This window comes from Meriones unguiculatus, chromosome 14, assembly GCF_030254825.1.
Source record: "Meriones unguiculatus strain TT.TT164.6M chromosome 14, Bangor_MerUng_6.1, whole genome shotgun sequence".
NCBI lineage: Eukaryota > Metazoa > Chordata > Mammalia > Rodentia > Muridae > Meriones > Meriones unguiculatus.
In genome coordinates, this window is record NC_083361.1 from 6105875 (window position 1) to 6130983 (window position 25109).

The window sequence follows — 25109 nt, forward strand, 5'->3', positions numbered from 1 at the left end:
TAAGTATGCAGGGTGCCATTTATTTGGTCCATAAGTACAGTATATTTGCTGTTTGAGTTTACAAAACATCAAATATAAATAACCTGAAACTGTAACAAATACACAAAAATTGGCTTCTTACACAGACATACCAGGCAGTACAAACTGAAAGTTCGAGTAAATTAACATTGTTTTACATTAATATACACAGTGCCAGGTAACATTTAAAAAACAAGTTTCAATGCATAGCACTTGACACTTCGTGAATCTTTCAGGTCAGAGTATGAAAATGGTTAGATCTAGGCTAAAAATAACTCTTCTCTAGCCAAAAATAAAGGCATAATATTTATAACCAGGTCTCAGCGTTCCTACCCCACAGTGCTTCCCACTAGGAAATGATAGCTAAGGCTATTTACAGGGAAGGCGACATGCACGCGCCCCTCAGTCCCCCCTGGCCGCCTGGCTCCGCTCAAAGGGTCTCAGACACTATCCCTATTTCAGTACAGCAATGCAGTCTCTAACGGTCTTCGCAAATGAACGCCTTCACAGGGGCGGAACCACAAAGCCATCCCACCCTGCGCTTCCCCTTTGGTTCCAACCAGATCAAGGCCAGGAGTCTGCTCAGTCTAAAGCTATGACGTCATCCAGATCTTCCGTCTGCTCCAAGCGGGGCCTCTTGGCCCCGGCAGCCTCGTTCTCTTCCAGTTTCCGCTTGCGGCCTCTCTCGTCCTCACTGCCGTCAGCACTGTCTGAAGGGCCTTCTTCGTCTGAGTCAACTATGAGCACATCATCTTGCTCTTGTGCTTATTTCAGAAAACAATGCAAAGAATGAAGTGTGGGAGATACTAGCGGCTCACCCAGGCCTCACGCAACAGAAAGCTCACTCTGAATCGAAGCCACCCTCACTGGCCACCCTCAGGAAACATCTCCAGTGTTCGGTGGAACAAGCATGTCTACTTGTAAGAGAAGGGTGTTACTGGGGAACTGAACTGACCCAGGGAAAATCCTTTTTTTTTTCTTTTCCTCCAAGCAAAACAAAAAAAAATCGTGACCAGCACACAATTCAAACCCACCATCATGCCTCCTGTGAGAGTCCCCACTGAGAAGAGGGGCGGGGCCCTAACAGAGAAAGAGCAGCAACAGCAACAAGCCACTTACAGCCGCCAGGGACTGCTGTGAGCACTGTGCACTCATCTAATCACCCTACGAAGAAGACAGTGTTACTATCCCACTTCAGACAGAAGACGGAGGGACAGAGGGACTCCCTGCAGCCAGTGTGGCCAGGTTTCAAACTTGGGAGAGCCTCACACTTGTGCTCTTTAACCCTATTTCCAAAGACAGTGTGTCTCTACAACACTACCAGTTGGGGAGAGGAAGAGCAGGTCAGCGCAAGGGGGCCAATTCTATAGGCCGCAGTTCACCCCTAAGTCCCAGGATGCTGCAGCCCAGAGGACAAAAGACAAACGGTCAAGTCAGGGGAGGGGAGGGAGGGACACCGGCCCAACCACAAAGCAGCGAGGACGGGATCTGAGAGGTACCCAGGAGCAGGAGCCCCAGGAACATTCTCAGGGGGGCTTTGCTTAGGCACTCTGCCTTCCTGGAAGCCACACCCACCTTGCAAGGACCCCTCAAAGAGCCAGAGGCATGATTTGTAACTTCCAAATAAAACAGGAAACCAGCAGCCTAAGGCAAACCAGACCAGGGACCAGGAATGGAACCCAGTTTGCTGTGAACCCAACTGGGCCAATTCAGAAATGTCCCACTCCCTCTCTGAGTACCTCCCAGTTGTAAAGGTCTCCATGGATCATGGAACTCAAAGCTCTATTATTCAATCAATTGCAAAGCAACTCAGCACTAGCATTTATATCTGTGTCATCAAAGCAGAAGCCTGTCCTAAGTCCTGTGGCTTGGAGGTGACTCACCTGTGGAGGTGGAGGGCTGGGCTCCGTCGTCACTGCCATTGGTAATGCTTTTAGCAGCATCTTCAGCTTGTTTGGGCCCCACTTTTTCCGGGGCATCACCAACAACCTCAAATTCAACATCCTTTCCTAGCTCTTCGCTGTAAGAGAAAGGCAGGCTGTAAACCAGAGACCACTCTGGGCCCAGAGTAAAGGAGCAGAGACGGCCTCACATTCAGAGCACGCACTGTAACACCTCAAGGTCTGATTTTCAGAACACTTGTGAAAATTCCAGAGCAGAGCTTCTCTAATTCCAACGGTGAAGGCTGAATTTTCTTCATGTATTGGTAACATGGAAACTGAGGCAGAAACACTGTAGCCCAGCAACTCTGTGAAGGCCTTTCTTAGGCCGCTATGTCCAAATTTTCTTCACTCCATTTGTGAGCGCACCTTGGTGTTTTGGGACAGGGTTATGTGCTTTCTGAGTTTCCCCACCTTTATTGGCAACCCTTTCCTCCCACACGAGTTCCAAAATGGGCATCAAAGTTTATTTGTCAAGGTGGACAGAGGGCTCACATTTTCAAAGGTGGCTCTGTTCTGAAGGCTAAACCACAGGACAAGAAAGACAGGCACAAAGCCACATCCCAACTGTGCTGCTGCTTCAGACCCTGGAGCCCCCCGCCCTTTCACAAGTAAACCCAGCCTGCCACTGATACCCAGACGGTATCCTGATGAGGCCAGAGATTGCACACTACTGGCATCTAGCTTTGAGTCCATTATGTAAAGTTGTAGAATTTATAGTCCTACCAACACTTTGAACACCAAGCAAGAGCACTATAACAAGCTCTTGTGACACTTTGCCAGGACTAATGGGCACGTTAAAGTATACTTAAAGAGGGCCAGAGAGATAGTTCAGCAGTCACAAGCACTCACTAGCTGCTCCTCCAGGGAACCTGGTCTCCACACTTAGTACCCATAAAGGCTCACAATCACTTGTAACTTAAGTTCAAGGGGATCCAATGCCCTGTTTGGACAGTGCACACATACAGAGAAAATAGACCCCCCACACATGTAAATAAAACACCCACGCCAGCTGGCTGCAGCCATGGGTCGGCTGACTTCCACACCTCCTGTCATGGGCACATGAATGTGTATGCACAGACTCACATACACTCCCTCACATACACACAAACACAGAAGAAATAAAACTTACAAAAGAAAACAGCAAGATCTTACTATAGTTGAATTACAAAAATAAATTTAACTTTACAAACTTGTCTGAAAAGTATATTATTTTATGTTAAGAGAAAGGTATGCTCTTCCAGAGGTCTTGAGTTCAATTCCTAGCACCCACATGGTAGCTAACAACCATCTAACATGAGATCTGGTGCCCTCTTCTGGCCTGCAGGTGTACATGCAGACAGAACATTGCACACACAACAAACAAACAAGCAAACAAACAAATAAATAAAAAAGAATATGAAGACATTTAGAAAATTCCCCCCAGGAATGCTGGGAACTAAACTCAGATCTGCAAGCACCCTTACCCGGAGCTACCTCAACCTTACCCTGACACTGTTTTGCTACCCATCGCTGCATTTCTGAACCCCAGCATTTTCCGGTAGGCACACCGTGCCCTGTGCAGCTCTAGTGAGCAGAGGAGCGCCCACATACAAATCCTTGGCTTCACCTTGTTTTCCCATGAGCATGGTTCTTCTACCCCAGAGCCAACAGTTCCTACCTATGGAGAATGTTGATCAGTAAAGTGTAGTCCTGAAGGAAGTCGTCTGCTTGAAGCCGGCTGCCATTTCTAATTCCAAAATCAGACAACTTCTTGGGGTTATTAGCTAGATGTGACAGAATGAAGATGCTTCGTTATGTCACAACACAGGCAGGTTAGTTCTTAAAAGTCCAATCCCACTATGACTGGACTGTGTTCCCAAAGACTAGGCATTCTCAGACCCTGACCCACAGTGCCCAAAAGAGTGACTGACTTGGGAGGTGGTGGCTAGGGATCAAAAGGCCAAGGCTATTTTCTGGGCTGGCCTGGACTACAAAACACTTTTACTTTAAAAAAAGAGTCTATGTAGAAGAAGCCTGTCCACGCAGAGCTCAGGGATACAATCTCTGTGAGAAAGGCCACCTGTAGACACAGCAAGAGGGCTCAGGGAAAAGTCTGAGTGCCACAGGTTGTGGAATTCCTAACTGTTATCAGGCAGTTAGGAATTCAGCCTTGCACACTCAGATACCAGAAGTACCTCAAGGGGAGAGACTACAAAGGGGCACAAACACCTCCCAAGCAGATGGAGCCTGCACCCCACCAAGTCAGGGCACTTTAACACAACCCACTCCTGAGACACTCTGTAGCACCTCAGTGCACTCTTTGTTGGACTCACAACACGAAGAGCAGATAAACTTTTCTTTCTAGGTAGGAACAGTTGTCCAGACAGAATATGACCCGAACATTCAACCTCAGATGTGCCCTGTAGGGCAGAGTGGCCTTGACTGTCTTGATCCTCCCACTTCCCCCCCTTTTGAGGACTGAACAGGTGTGCCACTCAGGCCTTATCTACCACTAAGCCTCGTCTACGAAGCCCTGGGACCGAACCTAGGCCTTTATGCATGCCCAGCTAGCACTCTAAGAGCTTACTATATCCCTGCCCCCCGACATGAAGTCTCAAGATCATTTAGAGCTAGAGAGCAGTTCAGTGGCACAGGGACGGCCTAACAGGTGTACGCCTCTGTATTTGATTCTGAACACTGGGGGGAAACTATCAAGACCGTGCCACTCTTGAATAAAAAAGGATTTTACACTTCCCAGTGTGGCTAACAGCCTCAAGAGAGAGCATGCTCACCACCAACCTAAACCACGGCTCAAGACACAGGCAGAGTGTCCTTGGAAATGAACAAAAAAGCGTTAAAACGTGTAAACAGCCTCTATTGGTGCATGTGGTCTCTGAGAAGTCCCCCAAGATACCCCAGAAATAGTAAGCCTCCAAATCCGGAACTGTGGAAGACAGACACCACCCTGGGAGGCCTCCCACAAGGAGCCACGACTGTGATAGCAACAGCACACTACCATGCGCAATGGAAGGGCGCCCAGCTTCTCCTTCAGGAGAGGCCAGGTGAGGACAGAGCAAGGGCAGTACCTTCTGTCTCCCCCTCTTCTGAAGATATCAGGATTGTTCCTTTCCCATCTTCAATTTGGACATCTGGTGCCACCATAGCAAACTTTTCTTTCACTATCTAAAAGTGGAGAAATTAAATATTAACTAATGTAGGCAATTAGAGGCCCTAAGAAACCCTGTATTCTTCTATACAGGTTTATTTTTACACTGGAGTGAGTTCAGGTTATTCTTTAAAACTTATTACGTAACTACTGTGTGTGTGTGTGTCGTATGTATGTGTTACATGTATGTGACTGTATATGCACAAGTACCACACCACACATGTACAGACCAGACAAATGCTTTCAGAACTGGGTCACTCCTTCCACCAAGGGTCTTGGGTCATCAGGCTTATCAAACCCACTGAGTGTTTCTCTGGCCTTTAATAATCTCCCCACCTCCAACAACAGGACACCAGAAGTTGCCCACATCCCAGCCCCACAGGTGGCCGTGGATGCGGAGCAGGTACAGCTGGAGAGGCTGGAGAGAAGCTCCTCTCCTCCCCCCTGCACATTAAACTTGGGCCTCACACCTGTCCCATTTCATCTCAGTCTCCAGTCCACCCTGTCACGAAAGGTATTTGACTGAGAAATGCCTAATAGGATCCTAACCGTTCCCGTTTCAAACAGTATGCCCCCTTATGTTCCAAAATGCAGCTTAAGCGACAACACTAAAAATGGAATCTCTGTCTCCACAGTGTCAACACCACACCAGGGTCCTTCAGCTCCAAAGCAATTTCAACTAACACCTACATGCTAGGAAAGCAAGTCACATGTCCTTCAAGGGAGTCACCACCAGGCCTCTGCTCTGACAGACAGGACTCAACCTTAGGAGTTAGCATTACAAATGTAAGCATTTGTTCACCATAGGCCACCTGAAGGACAAGTCACTTGTCAGAAATATGACTTCCCCATGGCCTGCCTCCTGCTCACCAGCAGACACTGCTGTGATACCTACTCCAGCCAGTGGGCCCGCACCGTTCTAGGATGAGATGCATGTCCTGGAAGTGCAGACAGAAGAGGCCAGTGGGGACCAGGGTGGGAAGGCACGCAGGAGAAGCTCTACTCACCCAGCAGCCCGGGCTGATCTTAATTAAGAGTGTCACAGTGACACTGGAAGAGTGACTTCCACCCAGGCTCCCTTAAAGGGGGAAAAGAACCAGCCCTTGCACTTGCCTTATCCTGTAAGGTGAGCACTGTCACTTTGTGGACGTTCAGCCTCACAGTCACCTCTGGCTTACTGGCACAAACGTAGCAGTTGGTGTTGGGAGGATCCAGTGCACAGGGCACCAAGAGCTTCTTTCTTGGGTTTGGCTGTTTATTCAAAAAAATCTTCAGAGAGAAAACACAGGCAAGAGTCAGAAACACTGAGTTACGATTTTATAGATGAACCTTAAAAACAAAACAAAACAACAACAAAAAAAACATTTTTGGGGGGTTTTCAAGACAGGCTTTTACTGTATAGACCTGGCTGTCCTGATCCTGCCCTGAACTCAGAAAAGGCTGGGTTTCAACTGGGACCCCCTCTGCTCTGCCTCCCAAGCGCTAAGATTAAAAGCACATGCCACCAACGCTCAGCTTTAAATCCTCGGTTATTGTACAACCAATGGCTTCAATATTCTTCTCCAGGTGTCAAATAGGCATAGGAAGTTGATTCTCTAAGAGGCATGGTTTTGCACCCTTTTGTGATCAGCTACCATGGAGAAGGCTGAGCTTAATGGAGAGACATCTCCTAGGGACAGCACATTCTTCTGCCACATAACTTAAATTTAGCAAGAGTAAGGGTCAAGCCATCACCTGATGGGTTGCACCTCATTGTGTGTGTCAACAAGACCAACACCCACTTGGGCAAGAAATAACAATGCTTTCACAGATGTCAGGAGTGATATTTCTTACAGCGATACCACTCTAGTACTCAAACAACTAACAAAAGTAAGGACCAAGACAAATTTAAAAAGGAACAGAGAAGCTGGGGGCGATAGCACACACCTTTGATCCCATCCTAATTTACATACATACATAAGCCAGCCTCCTAATGGCTAGAGAGATGCCCTAGCAGTTAAGACCACTGACTACTCAGTCAAAGGACCTCGGTTCACATCCCAGCAGTCATGAGCGATCTCACTACCTGTAAGTCCAGCTCCAAATGATCTGACACTCTCTTCTGACCTCTCAAGGTACTAGGAATGTGCATGTATACAGGTAAAAACACTCCAATAGGCTCACAGAGACTGGCATTTTTAGGGGGTGTAGCCCTTTTGAAGGAGGTGTATCACTGGGGGGTTGGCTTTGAGGTCTCAAAAGCTCAAATCAGGCCTAGTGTGTCTCATTCTCTTCCTGCTGTCTGTGGATTCAGATGTAGAACTCTCAGCTTCTTTTTCAGCAAGCACCATGTCTGCCCGTGGGCCACCATGTTCCATGAAGATAACTGATTAAACCTCTGAAACTGCAAGACAGCCCCAACGAAGTGTTTTGCTTTATGAGAGTTGCTGTGGTCAGGCTGGCTCAGAGGTCAAGAGCACTGTGGTTAAGAGCACTGTCTGCTCTTCCAGAGGTTCTGAGTTCAATTCCCAGCAACCACATCGTGGCTCACAACCATCTATAATGACTTCTGGTGCCCTCTTCTGGTGTGTAGCTCTACATGCAGACAGAACATTGTATACATAAAACAAACAAACAAACAAACAAACAAACAAACAAAAAGTTGTGGTGGTCATGGTGTCTCTTCACAGAAGTAAAGCTCCAAATACAAACCCCCAAGATGAAATGAGGAAGGGCCAATCTTTAAAATATTGCAAACCCCAGTGGAGCTAACACAACTACCAGAAACGCACAGGAAGGTGAGAGACCCAATTTCACTTTATTGTGCGCCACAGGCATGCCTGGTGCCATGGGGGTCAGAAGAGGATCTCAGATGCCCTGGCACTGAAGTTATAGTTATAAGGTGCCATGCAGGTGCTGGGAATGGAACCTGCGTCCTTCAGAAGAGCAGAAAGTGCTCTTAATTGATGATCCATCTCATCTCCAGCTCCATTGTCACTTTATGACTCTAAGTTAGCACAGAATCCAAGATAAACTAGTCTCAAGGGGCCTGCAGAGATGGCTCATCAGTTAAAGGGACTGAACGGTCTTCCAAAGGATCCAGGTTTAATTCACAGCACCACATGGCAGTTCACATCTGCCTGTAACTCCAGTTCCAGGGATCTGATACCCGCACACCAATGCACATTAAAAAAAAAAATAAAGTTAAAAAAATATACGTGTGTATATTTTACATACAGCCAGCAACTGTTTGCGACTCAAGCTGAAAGCCATAAGAAACGTTCAGTTTGCTGTAAAATATATTATAAAAACAATTCTTAGAAGTTAAAAACATGACAGCCTAGGGCTAGAGAGAGGGTTGAGAGGTTCAGAGCACCGGCTGTTCTTCCAGAGGTACTGAGTCCAATTCCCAGCAACCACATCATGGCTCATAACATCTATAGTGAGATCTGGTGCCCTTTTCTGGCCTGCAGGCAGACACACAGGCAGAATGTTGTATGAATAATAAATAAGTATATTTAAAAAAAAAATGGCAGCCTAAAATAACTTAAAAGCTGAGCCAAGCTGGAGGTGGGATGAGAGGTGCAGACTCCCGGGGCCCTTTTCAAGTCACCCTCAGATGCACAGTGAGATCAGGGCTAACCTCGGCTACCTGGGACTTTGTCTTAAAATTCCAAAGGCACTTTCTTTGTTTAGTGGTAGCAGCACTTGCCTAGGACAGGAAGCCCTGAGTTCAATCCTCCGGACGTTTAATGTGTTTCTTACAAAATTACTTTTTAAAGAGCTGGCTGTGGTGGTGGCACAGGCTTTTAATCTCACAGCCCAGGAGGCAGAGGCAGGTGGATCCCTGTGAGTTCAAGGCAGCCTGGTCCACACAGTGAGTTCCAGATCAGCCAGGGCTATATGGTAAAACACTATCTCAAAAACCAAAACCAAAAAGGATCACTCACGGTTCTACACTGGTCTATTTTTCCAGATAAGATCTTTAGGCCTTCCAACACGATCAAGCCGGCAATCACTGCATTAGTAGTAGCTATAGCAGGAATGATGTTCCCCGCCATTGCTAGGAGAGAAACAGACAAACGTGTTTAGCAGTAATCAAAACACAGAAACAAAAAATCCCCTCTATATATGTTTGCTGATGGCACAACTCAAAGTACAAACAACTTACACTTTATATCAAATCTGCTCTTCATATTCATGCTGAAAATGTGCATCCTGAGGTTTGCAGCAGACGTGACGAAATCCATTGCAGAGGGATCATCCTGCCAGTAACACAAATGACAAGCTTTGTCTAATCAAAGTAATTTCACTAGCTTTACCTTCAGAACAGCCACATCTACACATCTGTAATGTTGCAGTCCCACAGGCGGAACGAGGGCTGATCTGAAGCAGAGGCTTGGACAGATGAAGACCCACACAGCGAGCAGCACAGCGGCTGACTGTGTAGGGGGCGGGGGCTCCTCTAGTTCTCTGGTCCGGAAAGACAAGCCTGCCAAGAACACTAAGAAGCACCATGCTTGCTGGGACAGCAGTGCTACTTAAACAGATACCCTGTGAACTGGAAGGATGGCCCGTGGTCTACTAAGAACCCTTGCAGCCCTTACCGAGGACCGGAGCTCAGGTCCCAGCATTCACGGGCTGGACACAACATAACTATAGCTCCAGGAGACTCAATACTGTACACACACTCACTGCACATATGCAGTGCAAGCACAACACTAATACACATGAAAAGAAAAATAAACACATTAAAAAAACATCAGCAGTGAGGCTGCTAGCCATGCACAGACTCCAGGCAAGACTGAGCTGCTTCAGGCTCTACAAAGCCCCACCACCGCAGTCTAGAAGTGGCTGGGCACTCTCAGGCTATTGGTCTTTGATGTGTGTACCGCTAGAGCTGACTTGGGATTCTTTTTTTGTTTTGTTTTGTTTTTGAGGACAGGGTGTCTCTGTATAGTTCTGGCTGCCCTGGAACTCACTCTGTAGACCAGGCTGGCCTCAAACTCAAGAGTTCTGCCTGCCTCTGCCTCCCGAGTGCTGGGATGAAAGGTGTACCCCACACCTGGTTCCATGGCTTTATTCTTATAGAAATGGCTCGTGGGGCAGAAGAGACAGAGCAGTGCTTTACGCACTGCCTATTTTCTAGAGGTCCCGCCAACTGCCAGCCAACACCACAGGATGGCTCACAACCACCTGTAACTCTCGTTCCAGGGTCTGCTCAACTCTGCTGGCCTCTGTGGGCACCAAGGACAAATGTCTTTCACATGCACAGGCAGGCAGAACACTCACGTATGTTAAAAGCACAAAACCAACTGGCCTCTGGCACCATTAGGCACACATTAGTCACAAGGGGAGCAGTGCTCAGCTCCATGAGCTCCTTATTTGGCCCTAGGGAAGTTATAGAAACTTTCCAAATCACTAGAATAACAACAAAGAAAATATTTTAAAAGCTACCATTTATATCACATAAACCAAGAGACTGGTGTTTAGAAGAATTTAAAAACTAAAGTCACTAGCTTTGTTTTAAATGTCTTCTGGTTCAACTTTGTGCATACAAAGTTGTCTGAGGATTCTAAAAGGGGCCAGTTTCCTTACCCTGAGACCCATAGCAAAGCTTTCTTGATCTTCCCATGCTGGGGATCAAACCCAGGGCCCATGCATGATGGGCCAGTCGGCACTCTACTAAAGAGCTACAGACCCATCCTCAGACCCAACAGAAAAACTCTGTCACTACAAGAATAACCCAACTTTGCATGTAACCCATTTTACCTGCAATTAAAATGTCATTATTATTAATTATTAACTCATAATACGATTTCAACTTTAAAAAACTCCATCTTCCCGGGAATGTATCTCAGTTTGTAGAGTATCCCTCTGGCATGTGTGAGGCCCTGAATTCAGTCTCCAGCATCATGAGAACTAGGCAAACTGGTGTGCATCTTGAGGAAGGGAGGCAGCAAGAGCAGAAATGAAAGTCACCCCCAGCATGGAGGGAGTTTGAGGCCAGCTTGGATGACAGACCCTGTCTCAGATAAAACAAAACCAAAACAACGTTATGCTATTTTTGTGTGTGATTTGCTGGAGACAGGCCGACTCTACAGCGTAGGATGGCCTCCAGCACAGTGATCTGCCTCAGCCTCCCACATGCTGGGATTACAATGCTATCTCGTCTTGCTTTTCCCTCCCGGACTTCTGAAATACTCTGTCACTTCAAAAGAAAGGCAATCTTAGCTACAAGTGTGGTAGCACATGCTTTCAAGTGTAAAGGTCAGCCCGAGCTACAAGGTAAGACCTTGTTTGTAAAGCACAAGGGCTGCTGATGTTTCAGCACTTATCTAGCACAAACAAAGGCCTAGGCTCCATCCTGAGGGTGTGTGTAGGCAATTTTTTTTTTCTATTTTAAAATCAGGCAGATAAGCTGCTGCCCCCAAAAGCAGAGTGCTTTACATCCGTTTTTCTAAATCAGTCAAACACCTCACTGGGATCAATTATTTTCTAGTCAATATAGCCATAAAGCATAGTACGTTACTAGAAGCCAAAACAAAATTTTGCAATATCTAAGTTTATGTACGTAACATTCAAATAGAACAACTGGAGCCAGGTGGTGGTAGTGCTCACCTTTCACCCCAGCACTGGGAGGCAGAGGCAGGAGAACCTCTGAGTTTGAGGACAATCTGGTTTACAGCAAGTTCTAGGACAACCAAGACTACACAGAGACCCTATCATGAAAACCCAACCAACCAAAACAAACAAACAAACAAACAAACAACAACAAACTGGAGATGAAAACATTCGAATGTAGTAAGAAACTGTTAGCCTCTCCTAGCGCAAAGGAACAACACAGGTGAGACATGTAAGGGTTGGACACAGTTCAAAACAGACCTTATCCCAGATGAGCTCAGCTCCATCGCCCTTTTCTGCTAAGTGAACTCTCAGAGTCTCAATGCTCTTTGAAAACAGGCTTGCGTAGCTCTTGACATCCAGAACCTGCTGGTCTTTCAAACCCAACTGGGGCTCGTTTTGTTGATCGGATGCATTGGCGTCTTCTCCTAAAAAGGACCAAGAACATCTGATAAACACCACCTTGCTCTAGTCAACAGAATCAACTCTTAGCACCAAGAAGATTTACCAAAGAAAGCAAGCCCTGGATTATTATCATGACAGGCATGTATGCAAGAGAACTGTTGAAGGTGCGGACCATCTAACACCACATGGGGCCTCCTGGTATTTTGGGGACATTCAAGAACATAATGGCAGGGCTGGACAGGTGCCAACAGGTAAGAGAGCTGGCTGCTCTTCCCAGGCCCTCTTCTGGCCTTGGCGACAGTTTACACTCGTGAACACACACCCACACAGTTAAAAAGAAACATATCCTATTATGCCCAGCACGGCTAACACCCTGCAATCAGAAGCTGTAGGCATGCTCCCCTGTGCCCAACGTTACACTATGTCATCACTTGTCGCTGCTACGTGTCACTCCAGGGACCTTTTAACTCCAATCAGCACAGCACAGTGAGCTGCAGCACAGTTCTTATAAAGGAGGCACAGTATGCCAAAGAGAATTGTTTTGTTCCTAAAATAAATATTAAAGGAATAACTACGAGAGCACGCAACCCGATTCGTATATATACCCACACCACCTTCAGCAATAACGAAACCATGACACCTAATCAACGACGGTTAAAAAATACTAAGAAAACAGACTTGTACGAGCAGGACTTGGCTGGCGTGTCTCAGGGTGGCAGCAGCTCTAGTCACTGAATCTAAAGTCTTCCCTTCATACTCAGCCCAACCACTCGCATGCACGAACACATTCACTCTTTAGCTGGCATCATTTCCGGGTAGGTACATGAAGGAGTAGCTGCCTCTACCTTGACTCTGTATTTCAGCCCAGTCCAGTGGAACCGGAGGTTTCCTCTTGCGCCAGAGCTTGTCCATTGTCAGCAAATACCTAATATCATCTTTAAAGAGCTGAAATAAACAAACCCCATAGAGGCCACGTTGATAAAGAGATCAAATTATGCTGATTTACTATAATTACACCATAATATCAGGTTTAAAGGCATATGTAAGCAGAGTAGAGTAACACTTTTCAGCACTATAGGAAAAAAACTTAGATTTTTGGAGAAGGCAGGGCAACAGCACCCTTAATGCTACTGAGCACGCATCCCTTCCTACGCCTCCCCCACCCACTCCACAGATCAGTCTGAAGCTCGAGGAAACAAAGGACTCAGTAACGAACTCTGCTTCAACACAATCCAGCCTCTCAATGCTGTTTCTGTAATGTTTAGAGGTTTTGTGCTCCATTTCTGTCCTTTTCATTTTGAGGTTGGGTTAAGGAGCATCTTAAATTTATAAACAATAAAGAAATTCTAGAATGATCCCAGTGCTGTGGCACACCTCTGTGAGTTTGAGGCCAGCCTGGTCTACAGATCGAGTCAGGACAGCCAAGGCTCCACTGAGAAACCCTGTCTTGAAACAAACAAACAAAGAAACAAACACCAGACAGACATCTGGAGTTGTTCAGAAGAGCTAAGGTTTCTAGTCTCTTTCCTGTAATGAACTTCCCAGGGAGTCAAGGTAACAAGGGAGAGCCTAGCTTGAGCAGTATCCAATCACAACTGTCCTGCAGATTCCTCAAGAAACACTCAGCAGACAACAGTATGAAAGGCTATAGTTCAAGGGTGACTCGGAATAGGTAAGCTGGACTGCTAAGAGGCTCTGAGCAGGAAAGAGATGCAAAACCAACTTGGTACAGAAGTGAGCCTTGCACCCCTCCTGCAGGGCCGCTTCCATCAGTGGCGCAACTGGCTCTTCCCAAAGCAGTCAGTGTGACTACACCAAGCATTTCATCAGGACACAGGAAATCAGTTCAAATTTAAGAGATTACTTCATGAGACTTAAACTATCTATATACCATTTTTAAAGAGTGGGGATGGGGAGAACGCTCACCCCATAAAGGTTCTTGCTACACATGGCGCAAAAGCCTCAGTTTGATCTCTTGGAACTGTGTGGCAGTTCCCCCCAAATACAATACTTCATCCTGCAGGGAAGCTCAAGCCCATGTAAGTAAACCAGAACCTGCAGAAGTCTCTGAAACTGCCCAGCTTCACCAGGCCCCTCGCTCTGAAGGCTATCCACAGCAGCACTAAGGATGGCTGGAAGAGACACGAACACCCGCAGGGCTTTCTGCAGGCTGTGCCCGGGGCTCCCGCTCTCCGAGCTGTCATCCATGCTAGGCAGGGCTTTTGGTGATGCAGCTGTCTTCGGAGATGCGGCAGACAGTACTCCGGTTTGTCATTAGTCCCCAGGAATAGTGTCCGCCACACAACCATCTGGAGCCCACGTGAAGGCAGGACAAAACCCCAATTTTCCTGACCTCCACAGGAACATCGTGCCATATGATGCTCCCTTCTTATTGGGTTTAAAAAGAAGAAGAAAAAGAAAAAAAAGTAAACCTAGCTGAGATGCAGTTTTGAGGTGGAGTCAAAATGTGGAAGCCCTGGAGACTAAAGAGATGGTTCAGGGGGTTAAGTACATTTTCCCCCTTTGGTGTTTTGTTTTGAGAGTTTCTCTCTATAGCCCTAGTTGTCCTGGACCTCACCCTGTCCCAGGCTGGGATCCTGCTATCTCTGCTTCCTAAGTGCTGGGATTAAAGGCGTGGGCCATGAGAGCCTAGCAAGAACTCTTATTGCTTTTGTAGAGGATAGAGGACTGGGGTTCAGTTCCCAGCATCCATATGGTGGCTCACTAGCATCCATATCTCCAGTTCTCTCTGATCAGACCCTCACTTCTGAGTCAACCACCACCTTATACATGATGCACACATACTTGTGTGCAAAACATTCAGACACATTAAATAAATATTAAAAGAAGAGGGCAGGGGAAGTCCGATTAGATGGGGAGGATGGAGATGGAAACAAGCCTAACCTTGGTAAAAAGTTTTACTGGATCATATCCAGTTGATTTAGCCCATTCCTTAGTGGAAATACGCTTAATGTCTCCATCTTCATTAGATGCTTGGGCTCTGGCTTCAGCTTCTGCTGGTTCCCCTGCAAAACAGGCATCGTATTTTCAATAGACAATTAAGTTCTCACCCGTGGGAAAAAAAGTCATTCGTCAAAGTCAGCTGTACGCAACACAGTCAGAGCTCCAGGACAGCGACATGAATATCAGTGTCTTTTTGTGCCGTTTTATATGCAAGGGTGGTTTGACCTGCATGTGTGAATGTGCAACAAGTGGCTGACTTGGGCCCTTGGAAGTCAGGAGAGGATATGAGAGCCCTCGGAACTGGAGTTTCAGGAGGTTGTAAGCCAACACATGGGTGCTAGGAACTGAATCCAGGAACTCTGGAAGAGCAACTAGTACTCTGAACCCCTGAGCCATCTCTCCAGCCCTGTGACTCAGTTTCTAAAGAACACACCTGTGACAGTTCACAGCACAGCCCTATAAACAGAACAGGGAACTGCTCTCAGCCCTAATGATTAAATCTGTGAGATGTCTCTAATCAGTGAAATGGAACTAATCCTTTGTTAAAAGGTTTAAAAATGCAATGAGCTGGAGAGATGGCTCGGTGGTTAAAGGCACTGACTGCTCTTCCAGAGGACTCAGGTTCAATTCCCAGCAGCCACATGGCAGCTCACAACTGTGTGTAACTCTAAGAGCTGATACCCACAGACATAGATGCAGGCTAAACACCAGCACACACTGAACGAATATTTTCAAAAAATGCAATGAACCACTTGCAGTGGCACATGCCTGTAATCCAGCACTTGGGGAGGCAGAGGCAGGTAGATCAAGGCCAACCTGTTCTATGAAGTGAGTCTAGGACAGCCAAGGCTACAGAGAGAAACCCTGTGTAGGGGAATGGGAACAAACAAAAAACTACCACCAAATGACCCCCCTTCCAAACTGGATGATGGGGCTGGACATCCTTGCAAGGAAAACATTCATACACATAATTTTTTTTTTCCAAAATGCAATGGCATTTTGTTAAGTATGGAATCTCTAGCACATAACAACAACCACTGCTGTTCCTTAAGGTACCACTATCAAATTAGCAGAGAAAAAATAGATAACACATTAAACAAACAAACAAACAAACAGGCAAACAGCAAAGGCAACAGCCACTCACAAGCAGCCTCAGGGTCAGCTCTGTCAGGAGACACCTCTTGATCAGCATCCTCCTCTCCAAACAGCTGGCTGCAATTTCAGAAGAGTCAACATTTAGGTACAGGCATTTGGAACAAATGCGAATATTGTTCCACAAATACTGGATCTACAATAGACCAAATGCTTAGCAGGGACACAGTAAACAACTGATGAATCACAGTCCAGTTTGAGGAGTATCTGGCAATCTGTTTGTGCTGTTTGCTCATGGCGGTGAAGCTACATCTGAGACGTGTATCCACATCTATCAGCTAGATTTCAAATATCCCGATATGAAAACGTGTCAGCAGAGACAGGCATGCTCTCTTCTAGAAGAACATTTTAATGCTGGCACACTTACAAGACTCCCAACATGACACATCTGCTACACATTCTCAAGGCCACATTCCAGGTCAGGAAACCTACAGAGAATAAGGCACTTTGTATTCTTTTTGTTTCTTTTTTCAAGACAGGGTTTTTCTGTGTAGCTGTGGCTATACTGGAACTCACTCTGTAAAGCAGGCTGTCCTCCTACTCAAAGAGATCCACCTGCCACTGCCTCCCCAAGTGGCACTTTGCATTCTTATAGAAAAGAAAATAATCCTAAAATGTTAAGTGTTGGCATAAAGTTCTTGTGGAATGTATATCATTTCCCACATGTTGATTTCTCTGCCCCACTATCTGGTTTCAGTCTTGACATTGCATTGTGACACTTAATGCTGTGCAATGGAGAGAATAGGGTGGGACATGCTGGTCCACAGTGGAGGAGAAAGAAGCGAGTGGGAGGAGTGAGAGAGCAGATTGGCAGGAGAGGACTTGGAACCATGAGGAGAGATGAATGGGACCCAAGATATGACTAAACACAAGTATAATGTGGGAAATCTGAATGGGAGGAAACTATGAAGGCTTGGAGGTTTAGGGTGGAGTAACTATTGCCCAGCATTTCGCTCTGGGTTAATTAAATAAATCCTCGTCTCTGTGTGGTGATCTGGGTATACAGCTGGTTTAGGAATAACCTCTGTTTAAAGATAAATCAATGTCAAATATTAATAATTACTAACAGTTAAGCTAAGACTCTTCATCAACCAGGTTATCCTAAAGCCAGTTGAGTGACTCAGATACAGAAGTGGCCACCTTTCCTCAGGGATAAGACTTAGCACTGCTTCTGGGGAACCTCTGCACACACTGCTGCCAAAATTGCAAAGCAAAGCTCTGGAAACACTTCACAGGAAAGCCTCCCTCTGGTCATACTATTTAACGCCAACACTGCCGTGTGGGATGGGAGCTGCCCATGTCTCACACCCCGAGGACCGCCTGCCTGCTTGGGTCTCTTATTGAGTGAGACATGTCTATCCATGTGTTTTGTGGCCAAAAATCATCACTGGGGTCTCTGTCATGTGGGCAAGTACTCCTGCCAGCTGAGCTGCACACTCCACCTTGCAGCACTCAGAGGTTCTGTTGTAGCCAGGGTCTCATTACGGACTAGAGCTACATGGTAAGTAGTACGTGCAGGGGAGACTGGCTTTGAACCCAAAACTACCTGCCTCTCTACCTCGTAAGTGTGGCTATTACTGCTGTATGCCACCATGTACCATTTTTTACCAACCATACTTTTATTGATTTTAGAAACACATTCTGCATCACAAACTTCAGCTGACTGCAAGTGAGTCTTTCTCCACACAACAGCTGGCATTACGAACCACTGCATGCCTTTTGATGACAGTCATACAATACACAGATAACGCTTCCATTTTTAGTGCTTTGTATGCCTTAAATTGGTTCTCAGGCTGGACACATGGCTCAGCGGTTAAGAGCACTTTCTGCTCTCACAGAGCACACACATGAGAAAATCTGACCTCCACCCCTAACCACCATATTCAGACATCCCACAAGTTCTGGGGTGATTCTTTTCACTGTCATTAGCATTGGCTGTGGACAGTTACTGAACAGTTAGAACAGTTAGAGATCCAAACCAGGGCCTCAGGCACACCAGGCAAGTACCATGTCACTGAGTTTTGCCCCAGCCCCACTAAGTATTTTTAACTTCTATTGTGATTCTTGTTTAACTAATGGGTTATTTATAAGTATGTTTTCATATTTCCAAGTATGTTTTCATATTTCCAAATATATAATTTTTAGACACTTAGTTGTATGCCTACGTCCAATACCAGACTGAACATCCAAACTCTCATCCATAGCATGCAAAGAATGCTGTCTGAGCTGAACCCCAGAAAAGCACTGCTATCTCTTCACCATATTTAACATTGTAAACATACCCTATTCAAGACTAAGTAAAAATGGCCTCGTTTTCCATGATCAGTTCTGAAATATGACAGAAATATTTAACACTTACTTAAATAAATACTTTGCCCAAACAATGCAATGAATAGGTTCCGAAGGTGTGTTCCGAATCGTACAGCCAGGAAAAGTTCTCTGGGTTGGCTTAGGATGACATTCATAACACTCAGTCACACCCTATAAAGTCAGGACGCGAGAAAGCAGTTACTCCCCCATAGTTATAAGGCACTGCAACTGCAGACACTCCCTCTCTCAGGTACCTGGGCTTTATGTGTCAACAATCAGATGAATCCCTTTCTACCTCAGCATGTCTCAACCACAGCCTTCACACAGAAGCATAAAAAAGTGTTTTTCGAGTAACAGTCAAAGAATCAAAACCCACAAAAGCTGTTTTAATATAAATTAAATGGTGGATTCAGGACTTCCTCCATAATGCTCTTGTGCCCTTCATCTTCCAACACAATGTCTTGGATGAAGCCGCCGACAAGCAGTCATGTTGTATGTCGCAGTGGTGAAAATGAGAGAGCTACAGCTGTTATGCACCCAGACCCCAACCCTACATTCTACACAGCAACACACACAACAGCCGCTATGGAATGCACAGAATAAGCTTCCAACACTAACAGTTACATACATGGGCCACATTTGTGATGCCCCTAGTAAAAAAAAAAATAACAAACAAACCAGGCCACTTTAAGTGCTTTTAAAAAAATATTTCTGAACCTAAAAGGAATTCTTCAAATGTAGCTTTTAATGTTTATTTCCTGAAGAAGCTAAAAAACAGATCTGAAGAGTAAGGCAATCACAACCCAAGATTTTATAAAGTGAGGTTAATGAGTGCACACAATCTACTCTTCTTAGCTTTACTAAAAATGCTTAAAATATTTCACAAATACACCCAAAAAGTTTCAGTTCTCTGCAAATCTGTATAGCCAGATTCCTTTATATGAAAATTAATATTATTAACCTGGAGTTAGGATTACCTCATTTCTATAGCTAACTAGACTCCCAAACCCAGAAGTTAACTTGACTTACGGAATTTATAAATAAGTGTGTGTGCATGCACAGGAGCACCACAGCTCGTGTGGAAACCAGAGGGAAATTAGTGAAACCCGTTTTCCCCTTCCAACATGCGGTTCCAAGGGCTGAAGCTCGGGTTTTCAGGCTCGGCAGCAAGGGCCTACAGGCCCATCTCACTGCCCCAAAGTAACTTCTGACTTATGTAGAGACAAGATCTCACTACAGAGCCCTGGCTGGATTAGAACTCACTATGTAGACCAGGCTGGCCTTGAAACCGAAGAGATCCTCCTGTCTCTGCTTCCAGTTGCTGGGATTAAAGGCTGTGACACTATGCCTGGGCATCATATCCCAGCATAGGTGGTTGTGAGCTACCGTGTGGTTGTGAGAATTGAACTCACAGGCGGCACCATAACTTTTAGAAGTCTCAACTATTCTCTGTCATCTACAACATGACACAAAATCCCACGACAACTAAAAATTTTTGTACAATTTGTTATGTCAGTTAGTCTAAGGGTTTTTCTGTTGTTGTCTATTAGTTTTGGTCTTTCTTTCTCTCTTCTTTGCCTCTCTTTGTTTCTTTTAGTTTTTTGTGACAGGATTTCTCTGTGTAGCCCTGACTGTCCTGGAACTCACTCTGTAGACCAGGCTGGCCTCAAACTGCCTCTGCCTCCCAGTGCTGAGATTAAAAGCATGTGCCACCACTGCTAAGGTCTAAGGATTTTAATAGTTAAGTTAAATGAAACAAAGTGGCACAGAGTCAAAGGTCTCTTCCTCTTGCCTTTAGAACATCCCAGGCTTTATTTGAGCATGGGGGTTTGCTGAGAACAGAATGAACCCAGGGACCCAAGCATCATCGTGTCCTATCTGTCATGAAATCTCTATGCCTTGGATGCTGACATGCTTACACTATACACACCCAAAGTTTCTTCCCTTCCTAGGTCTCAAGCAAGTACATAGAAAATAAAAAGGTGTTGTATTCACCTTCTTGATAGTGGTCACTTGTCCAAGATAACCAGCAGTCCCACTTTCAATGAGAGGCACGTCGGCTGCCAGACACATTCTATTCACGTGGTTCCGTGCAGCTGAAAGAGAAACAGTGGTTAGCAAGGGCTTCTGTGGACTGTTCAGACGACAATCATGACAATTCTCGTTTTCAATGAAGCACATGCTCACTGTGACTACAGTGACCATAACTCAACCACTTTTGCCACTTAGGGCCAAAACACTGGGCTACAGCATTGGCCAATGACATGTTATTACAGGGACACTCAGCAAATCTAAAATTAAGGAATTTTTAGTGCAAATTTACTCTAGAAAAAGACTTTTAGAAATGATTCCCTAGTGCTGGGGCTATCTGTCTGGTATGCATGTGGCCCTGGGCGTGACTCAAGGCCCTTCTAAAATATCAGAAGTGGTGTTAGAGAGATAGCTCAGCAGGTAAGAGCACTGGTTGTTCTTTCAGAGAACCCAGGGTTCAATTCCCAGCACCCACACGGTGGCTTACAACTGTCTGTAACTCCAGTCTAAGGGATGTGGCCTTCTCTTTTGGACTCTTTTGAGTGCTAGGCCAGCACATGTTACAGAGACATACATGCAGACAAAACACCACTCACTCAAATAAATAGGGGGAAACATCAAAGCGTTAAGAAGGCAAGGGTAAGTCGGGCAAACCATGCCCACCCATTTCTATCGTCAGGTAATCCACAGCAGTGGATGAGGAGCGTGGGAACCACTACAGAAACTTAAGGTTAGGAGACAGAGAGGAGGTAGGTTCAAGGGTCTTTCAGGCTTTCCCTATTAGTAATTACTATCACAATCTGCAGCACTAATTTCTTCTTCACTATAGTTCCCGGCTGCCCCATAGCTTGCTACATAATACTGGGATAAAGAATGTCCACCATGCCTGGCTTTCCAGAGAAATCTGTTCCGCCCAGAGGATGATCTGGTCCAGGATCTTGTGGCACAGGCTAGGGTAATAGCAGGGCCATCACCTTTAACAGGCAGCTAACCTGCGTGCGCAGCGGCCTTTCATCTAGCCCTTGGGAGGCAGAAGCAGTCTCATCAGGAGAGCCTGACATCAATCCCAGCCACATGGTTGTCTGAAGGAAACCCTGTCAACACGGAGCAGGGCACTCACTGCCTCACCTCCTCAGTCCAGAGCACTTTACAATCACCCAGAGCTCTGCCCACTGGTATTGTCATCCTCCTGAGTGACACACAGGTGCCACTGCCCAGGTCTGTACACAAGTCAAGACATATTGCAGCCACCCAAAACAAACAGTCACACCAAGTCAGGCTCGGCAGAACCTTCAACTGTCCTTCGATCTACACCTCCTGGTAAACAGCCACTGGGCAGGAAAATCCCAGCATGCCAGGGACTGAGGCAGGAGGACTGTCACCAATTTAGGAGCAGCCTGGGGAAACACAGTGAGTTCCAGACTGGCTGGGGCAACAGAGTACAACTGCCCCCCCCCCCGCTCTTATTTCCTTTTGGGTCTCTTAAGTTCTAACTCATACTTGGATACTAAACCTCTAACCAGCTTTGACACAAGAAAGAGGAAACACTGAAATGTAAAGCATTAAAATCACCTTACCTCTGTTATCTAACGCATTCATAACCAATATAAACTGTCGAAAAAACTCCACATTATAGTCTGGGCTGGAAAGCAAAACAAAAAAAGGTCACCAAAACTGGCTTTCTGGGTGATTTTCTCAGCACAGAGTCCTGAAAAGGATAAATAACTGTAAAAATAACTGTTGGTGGACGCACACACCATAGATACGGAAGACTGGAATTCTCTTAACATGAGCACATTTGAAAGGAACTATTCTCAAATAGCTCTCCCTTCTCACCAGCTACCTAAGGCACCAGACAAACTCTGAAACTGGCAGAAAACTGGCATAAGTTCACTCATGGCTCCCCACCCCACAGACTTCTCAGGATAGCAAGTGCCTGGGAACAGACAAAGAATACATTCCCAGGATCTGCTGGGCCTGAGGCTTCACCTCACATGGTCACGATCAGGCAGGGTTCAGGCCCCTCGGGGCTCTGCTTTTAGCAGCACTGGGAAAGCGGCACAGGCTAAGGGGGTCACAGGGCCATAGGCAGGTCTACAAAGCAAACATCCAGAAAATGAGAAATAGCCCAAGAGACAAATGGCTTGAGAAAGTATAAAGCTCCCTCTAACTCTAGCACTTGGCACAGGGACTATTTTTGCTATCAGTTTCTGGTGTGGGGGTTACACTGAGGGCCTCTGCTCTCACACCTCCGTAAGGGCAGCCTGAAGGAAGTACAGTCCCACACAGTCACGGCCCAGAACCTCGGAGGACCCTCGGCATGAAAACATAGTCCTTTCTCAGTTCCCAAGTAACGCCCTCACCGACATTAAAATCTCTTAGCAAATAACTCACAAGTGCACAAAATGGTAAAAACAATGCCACCATAGCACAGACCTATCATGATCTAAGTGTTCTAGAATCATCTTTAAAAAACGCAGAATAGATGCCGGATAAAAATACCTTAGGCTTTTAAAAAGTTTAGTTAAAAATCCCTAACAAACAGCTTTGTAACAAAAGGATGCGCATACTTCATGATGCTGTCATGGTGGGCCTCAATGTTCGCTCGGGGGCAGAACTGGAGCACACTTTCTTTGGCAACCTGGGAAAAACCAACAGTAAATCACTACTTGTGCTGGCATTTGAAAATTTGGCAAGACACATAAACGGTTACTTCACTTATAACACAGTAATCTTATTTATGTACAAAAAAATGTAGTAGATTTCACCAAATAAATGCATATTTATAAAACTATATGTGTGTGGTCCCCTGTATGTGACCACACACACCTCTATGTGAATGGCAAGCTTCAGGAGAAACAGAAACCGCAGGGCTGGGGCTCTAACCCAGGGAGAGTGCTGTCATATCCCCAGTAGTACAAAACTAAACTGCAATAATAAAGCGTCAGTCAGTCACTTAAGAGCCTAAGAAGAAGCCTTCCATAACATCAAGGTACTCAGAACTACAAACTACGGTGACTGCTACCAGAGGAAGAACTCAGTCTAGAAAGCGAAACACACACACACACACACACACACACACAGGAAAAGTGGGGGGGGGCATGCAGGCTGCAATATAAACAAAAGAAAAACAAATGCTCTAGCTACGCAGGAGAAGCTGGCCTCTGGCTGTAAAGGAACTAATTTAAATATGAAGAGCATACAAAAGACACCTCAATTGCTGCTTTCAGTTCCTTTCAGACCAAAAAGGGAAGATCTGGATTAAGTCTTCAGGATTCTGAAGCTACAGAAGTAGGCTTTGGTGAAGGCTCTGTGGGTAAACGCGTGTGCCAGATCACCCAAGATCACCCAAGCTCAACGTCAGGACCCAAATGGTAGGAGAGGGAGAGGCTCGGTTGTCCTCTGGCTTCCATTCCCATGGAAGTGGCATGTGCATGTGACCCACACAAAATAAGTAAATAAAATGCTAATCACAGATATTAAAAAAAAAAAACAAAACTGACTTCACTCACTATCTCCCTCTATAGTCATAACCTTGTCCTTCCAATGAAGCATGGGGAAGTTACCTGAGCCTTTGATCTTCCAACATGTTTCTTCTGAAACAAGAACTGCCTGTTGAGGTTGCTGACATCGATAGTATCCAGATCAATCTACGAATGCAAAGATCCTGGTAAATCATGATGTTTGGCCAACACCACTACCTTCAGCATTCGGTCCCCAGAACTTATTTTCTGGACAAGATATACCCAGTTTGTTAAACGGACAAAAATTGCTTAACCTCTTACATTTAAAGCATATGGAAAGAACAGTACTTATGTCAAGAGTGACCTCAAGAAAGCATTAGGGATGACTAAATTTTTTGTTTAATCATGATCCTTGCAAATACCTCAGGGAATTCCTTAGGTAGCATAAGAGCTTTGGTTTATGGAAGAACTTATATAAAACTTCTTGGGTGGGCAACATGGTACATTTGGTTATCCTTTGAGATGGAAGTCAGCCTAGTCTCCATAATGAGTTACAAACCAGCCAGGGCTACACAGTGAGACCCTGCCTCGAAATACAGCAACTAACGTTTCCTAGGCAAAGGAGCTAGAAGGCAGTCCAGTGGCTCCCCTTGCCAGCTACAAAGACCAGGGTTTCATCCCCCAGAACACACATTAAAACAGGCTGGCACAGGGGCAAGGATTTTAAAATCACAGCCAGGGGATTCCCAGACTCACCAGCTAGTCATAGTCAGCCTAGTGCATTTCCAGAGTTCCAGGGCAGTGAGAGAGACCCTGTCTCACAAATGGTGGGCATTGCCCCGGGAACACAAGCGAAGTTGTCCTCTGGGCTCCTCACCCCCAAACAAACAAACAAACAAACAAACAAACACCCATCTGGCGACTATTTCAAATGTAGTATAATTTACTGTGCCTTGTCATTCTTCATTAATCGATGTGCTGATCAGATTTGGAAGATGTTTGTTACTTTAATTCTTTATACACCCATTCACTCAGGATTACTTGAGGCTGTTAGAGGAAATTTCCTATGTAAAA

At 45.6% G+C, this 25109-nt stretch overlaps 1 protein-coding gene across 2 annotated transcripts in view; it reads right to left on the reverse strand.

Moving 5' to 3' along the window:
* Positions 1 to 25109, reverse strand: part of Uba2 (ubiquitin like modifier activating enzyme 2) — a 26717-nt gene continuing 1608 nt past the window's right edge. The window contains exons 2-18 of one of the 2 annotated variants that reach the window (XM_021641747.2): positions 24988 to 25099; positions 24138 to 24221; positions 23142 to 23212; positions 22149 to 22213; positions 20536 to 20636; positions 18590 to 18711; positions 16223 to 16290; positions 15019 to 15140; positions 12960 to 13059; positions 11971 to 12137; positions 9257 to 9350; positions 9036 to 9148; positions 6220 to 6375; positions 5027 to 5123; positions 3619 to 3724; positions 1902 to 2038; positions 1 to 782 (exon numbers count right to left, since the gene is read on the reverse strand). In XM_021641747.2, the coding sequence (XP_021497422.1) occupies positions 601 to 782; positions 1902 to 2038; positions 3619 to 3724; positions 5027 to 5123; positions 6220 to 6375; positions 9036 to 9148; positions 9257 to 9350; positions 11971 to 12137; positions 12960 to 13059; positions 15019 to 15140; positions 16223 to 16290; positions 18590 to 18711; positions 20536 to 20636; positions 22149 to 22213; positions 23142 to 23212; positions 24138 to 24221; positions 24988 to 25002 (1800 nt within the window). In that variant the 5' untranslated portion in view covers positions 25003 to 25099 and the 3' untranslated portion in view covers positions 1 to 600. The remainder of the gene's footprint in view (positions 783 to 1901; positions 2039 to 3618; positions 3725 to 5026; positions 5124 to 6219; positions 6376 to 9035; positions 9149 to 9256; positions 9351 to 11970; positions 12138 to 12959; positions 13060 to 15018; positions 15141 to 16222; positions 16291 to 18589; positions 18712 to 20535; positions 20637 to 22148; positions 22214 to 23141; positions 23213 to 24137; positions 24222 to 24987; positions 25100 to 25109) is intronic. The other variant, XM_021641738.2, reaches the window with a different exon arrangement.